General features: G+C 32.6%; 1 protein-coding gene across 1 annotated transcript; it reads right to left on the minus strand.

Annotated features, from left to right (window-relative positions):
- Nucleotides 1–1,018: 1,018 nt before the first annotated feature.
- LOC145109206 (B3 domain-containing protein Os01g0234100-like) lies at nucleotides 1,019–3,546 on the minus strand. The gene is made up of 6 exons (XM_079046325.1): nucleotides 3,286–3,546; nucleotides 3,098–3,181; nucleotides 2,637–2,780; nucleotides 2,329–2,535; nucleotides 2,088–2,178; nucleotides 1,019–2,010 (listed from the first exon to the last, which is right to left on the minus strand). Exons 1-6 carry the CDS (start codon nucleotides 3,469–3,471, stop codon nucleotides 1,160–1,162), a joined length of 1,563 nt encoding a protein of 520 aa, XP_078902451.1. The 5' UTR covers nucleotides 3,472–3,546; the 3' UTR covers nucleotides 1,019–1,159.
- Between the last annotated feature and the right edge of the window lie 762 nt (nucleotides 3,547–4,308).

The following is a 4,308-nucleotide window of genomic DNA, read 5'->3' on the forward strand; positions in this document are numbered from 1 at the left end:
CAATAAGTTTGGCGCCTTTGTAGGTATCAGTAAAAATACGTTGCCAAAGTTTAAATTTTGACGTGTCGACAATTAGTTTGAAAGAAAGTGAACTAGTTGTACACATTTGTGACAGCATAAACAAAGGTTTGTATGGTAGGGGTCAACGTGGAGGAAGGGGACGGGGTGGTCATGATTCCAGAAAATCTAAAAAACAAGTGAAAAACAAAAAGCGAAATACTAATGGAAAGCTTTACCGCAGGTAGAAGGATTGTAGATGTATGTGATACCAATCCTTGAAGGTGATGTGATCAAGACAAGAGAGGGACAGCAGGTCGGCGGCACCAATGGGAGACGTTGACGACGGCAAGAGGAGGCAATGAACGTGAGCAGCCGAAGAGATCAATCTGAAGAAAAAAAAAGTTGTCAACGGCCGGCGATGAAGATTCAATGCAGAGAACATGGGTCAAAATTTAGAGATCATGTTGGAGGGAAGAGGGAACGAAACCCTAACTTGATACCAGGTTGGATCATTAAAATACCCGTTATGGTTTTTGTGTAATTCATTGTTTTAAATAGTACAGTATTTATAAAAAAGACCCTACACTATACATGATTAAAAAAAACATATACGAACATGTCTAATGTATTTGATAGCGTTTGCTCCAAGTGGTATGCTACTTTTTTTTTCCTTGCCTATTGCTAATATTTTCTTACATTATAGTGTATACATTTGTTTATCTTTTTCTATTTCTGTAAGTTTTCATTTCTATTTTGTTTGTCGTAGATCTTCTTTGAAAACGGTTTCGATCGTCTACCAACACACCTCCACATTTACCCCATAAGCAGTAAACTACTTAGAGTTTTGTTATTATTGTATACAACTCTACTTATATTTAATTTTTACACAACTAATGCCTTTTATTTCTAAGTGCTTTTCCCAAATAAATTGACCCATTTTGGACAACTAATTAACAATTAATATCATCAATTTCAAATAACACCCAATTATAAAACTAATTAACACTACAAAATAACATACTAGAAAAGCATAAATTTACCTAATTTACTCAACTTAGGACATCATCACATACTATCAACATACAAGTTTTAAGGTCAACTATCTACAACTCAAAAAAAAAAAAACACATCACCTTAAGAGTTAAGACCTTCCTAGTTCCTACCATGGTTCATTAACCTTTTCTTGAAACACAACCTCATTCCCCTCCACTTTCTCTTTCAAACTACCTAAAATAGCATCAATCTTCCGATTACTTTCTTTCAAATCCGCAATCTTTGCCTCCAAAATCTTCATTGTGATTCCATTTCGGTTTCTTTCCTCAATAGCCTCCATGTATTTTTTCACATTTTCGGAATCAAACGCGGCTTTTTCAAGCATACATATCCTATCGCGTAAAAACCCTACTTTCATTCCCATAAGTTCAAAAGACTTCAAGGAACTATCCCACGCGTCGAATTCTTCCTTAGTTGTGGTGGGCTTGCAGTTCTTGATCGCGTTCGCGATATTTACAGTTTCGCCAATCATCCCCGCCACCAACTTATAATACAAACCTTCCGGAAGGTTATCGTGAAGCAGTTCTTTTTTCGCGTTACATAATTTATAGTAATTCATTCGGATTTCTTCCGATAGTTCCGAGTCAATGCATTGTTTGTTGACCGTAATGCGAAAGTCTTTGAAGGTTTTGACTTTTTTTGATGAAACAGCTTGTTGATGTGGACCCCCTTTAGCTTCTGAGTTGACATGAGATGTCAACTCAGAAAGCTGTGTAGGGGGTTCAGATCTTTTGTAGACCAATTTTGATTTGACTTTCTTTACTGGAACATCTGGTTGATGTGGACCCCCTTCAGAATCTGAGTTGACATTCAACTCAGAAGACTGTGTAGGGGGTTCAGATCTTTTGTAGACCAATCTTGATTTGACTTTCTTTGATGGAAGATCAGGTTGATGTGGACCCCCTTCAGCCTCTTCAGCTTCTGAGTTGACATTCAACTCAGAAGCCTCCAATTTTGCTGCATAGATATCGTGTCAATTAACATTTAAAAGAAAAAAAAAAGCGGTTTAAATTGAATTGATTATGATGACAAACCTTGAGTCTTGTGATTTTTATTTGTATTGTGGTTTAAAATGTTATGAGCATCATCAACTTGTTTTGATTCATTCGCCCTTACAATATAAACCTAAAAATAGGTCCAAAAAATCGATTAACTACTGAAAAAGTACATTGTGTTGTTTTATATTTTGCTTTAATAAGTCAAAATAAAGTATGATACTAGTTGAATTGCTAGATAATATAATTAAAATGAGACATAAAAGAGTAAGATTTGTACCTTAAATTTGTTGGATTCAACTAACTGGAAAACCAAAACATCTCCTTCAAGCAACTTATGTACAATTGCAAAGTTCCTCCATCCTGCACTAAGTCCAGTCTTATGAGCAATATATTTAAGCTTATATTGTTGTCCATTTTCATCTTCAATCACCATTGAAGTTTCTTGTTTTGGTAGAAATGATCTGCAGAAAGGCACTGGAAGACCCTACAAACATGGGTTTATGATAATTTGTCAGATTCTGATTATGGAATTCGATAAAAATATAAGAAATTTCACAAGTTATATAGTGAAATTAGTCAAATTACCATCCAAAAACAACTAACAACATGTGATTTGAGCATGATTTTTTTAAAGGTAGGATGATCAGATCCAAGGCTTGATTGAAGCTCCCCTGCTCGAATCATAGTTGGTGAGATTTGGGCTGGAGTATCCGATGGATCATGTTTCGCCTGATAATGAAAACAGTAATCTTTTTAAACTATGTGTTAACGTAACTGAAATTAATCACTTCATTCATGGTGTTAGGGTTTTTCATCAACAGTTTTGGGGGTTTGTACTTGTAGAGTTATACTCCTACTAAAAACCATAAATTCTAGCTTGATAAACATCACAGTATGAACAGATCGCGAAGTATTTAACTATCGTTACGATTATGAAGTTTTGATGTTGAGAATTTTTGACTATCTAAACTCGTAATGTTAGATAATTCCGTTGTAGAATAGATGAAACACAACAATTTAAGAAAACAAACTCGAAATCTGATCACCTTATGTTTTGAAGATGAACGTTTCTTCTCTGCATTGTTTGAAGGAAAATCGTATCTCGAGGTCTTCAACCTCTTTCGTTTACCCTGTGATTAACACGACCAGATCTAACCATTAATGAACCAAATCATGCAGAAACAATAAGAAATTGTGTAAATATGTACAGAAAGAGAGGGAGAGAGAGAGAGACCGATAATTTAGTTAATGGTGTGATAGGAGCAAAAGGAAAGGGTAACGATGGTGGTAGTTGAGCGATAGTCACAAGGGCATCTAATGAATTGGGGGTTTTCAGTTCATGATTTGCGAGGTGAAGATCGGAACTTCCTTCATCACTCGTCGGAGAATCTGACATCGTTCGAAGAGGACGAAGAAGCATCAACAGGTCCTCGGTGAAAGAACACACTCTCTTGAAGCTTTTACACTTTTCTTTACCCAACAAAGACTATTTTTTTGTCGGAAAAATATCAATGATTTTCTGCATTTTTACCTAAAATTGCTGTAACATTAAAGAGTATCTACATTATTTACGTATTTTATAAATATATTTATTAATTTTTTTAGATGTTTACAAAATTTGTTATAAAAAAATTATTATCATAATTTTAAAAAAAAAATTTAACCATTTTACGGTTTTTACCTTTTTTTTTAAATTATTAACTACTTAAAATGTTTTTTGTAATTAACTAACTTATTTTATAAAATTATATCATTTAATTTGTGTTTTTTAATCAAAGTGTATTTTTTTAAAAATATTATATTACAATAACATTTAATATAATAAATACTACTATACGTTGAAATTAAACAAAGTATTTTAAATATTGAGTTTAAAGAAGAGTTTATATTTTACTTTTTTGTATAACAATAGAATAAAAAACATTACATAACTATAACCATATATGGTAAAAATATTATATGACTGTTACGAATTAAATATTTAATATTAAAGATCAAGATTAACCAAATTAGTTAGTAAACAATATTTGGGGATTAAATATAATATTTATTTATTAAAATGACCATAAAAGGTGTACTTGTATTTCAAGATAACAAATGAAACTTTATTTACTAAAAAAACAACCACTAACCTGTGAATTGATCACCATAAATTAGCGATATTATGGTTCTCAAGTCTTAGCTCGATATTACGTACAATTGGTTACATTATTAGTTTGTGAAGAAAAAAAAACATTTTATATACTTGCAAGTTATG

Source organism: Lactuca virosa, chromosome 4 (assembly GCF_052849685.1).
Source record: "Lactuca virosa cultivar CGN04683 chromosome 4, Lactuca_virosa_CGN04683_v6, whole genome shotgun sequence".
Classification (NCBI taxonomy): Eukaryota; Viridiplantae; Streptophyta; class Magnoliopsida; order Asterales; family Asteraceae; genus Lactuca; species Lactuca virosa.

Coding starts and splice junctions, on each gene's coding strand:
- LOC145109206 (XM_079046325.1), bottom strand. CDS start 3,471: ATGCTTCTTCGTCCTCTTCGAACGATGTCAGATTCTCCGACGAGTGAT. Junction 2,781..3,097: donor GTTCATCTTCAAAACATAAG/GTGATCAGATTT, acceptor TTTCATTATCAG/GCGAAACATGATCCATCGGA. Junction 2,011..2,087: donor TAAAAATCACAAGACTCAAG/GTTTGTCATCAT, acceptor ATATCTATGCAG/CAAAATTGGAGGCTTCTGAG.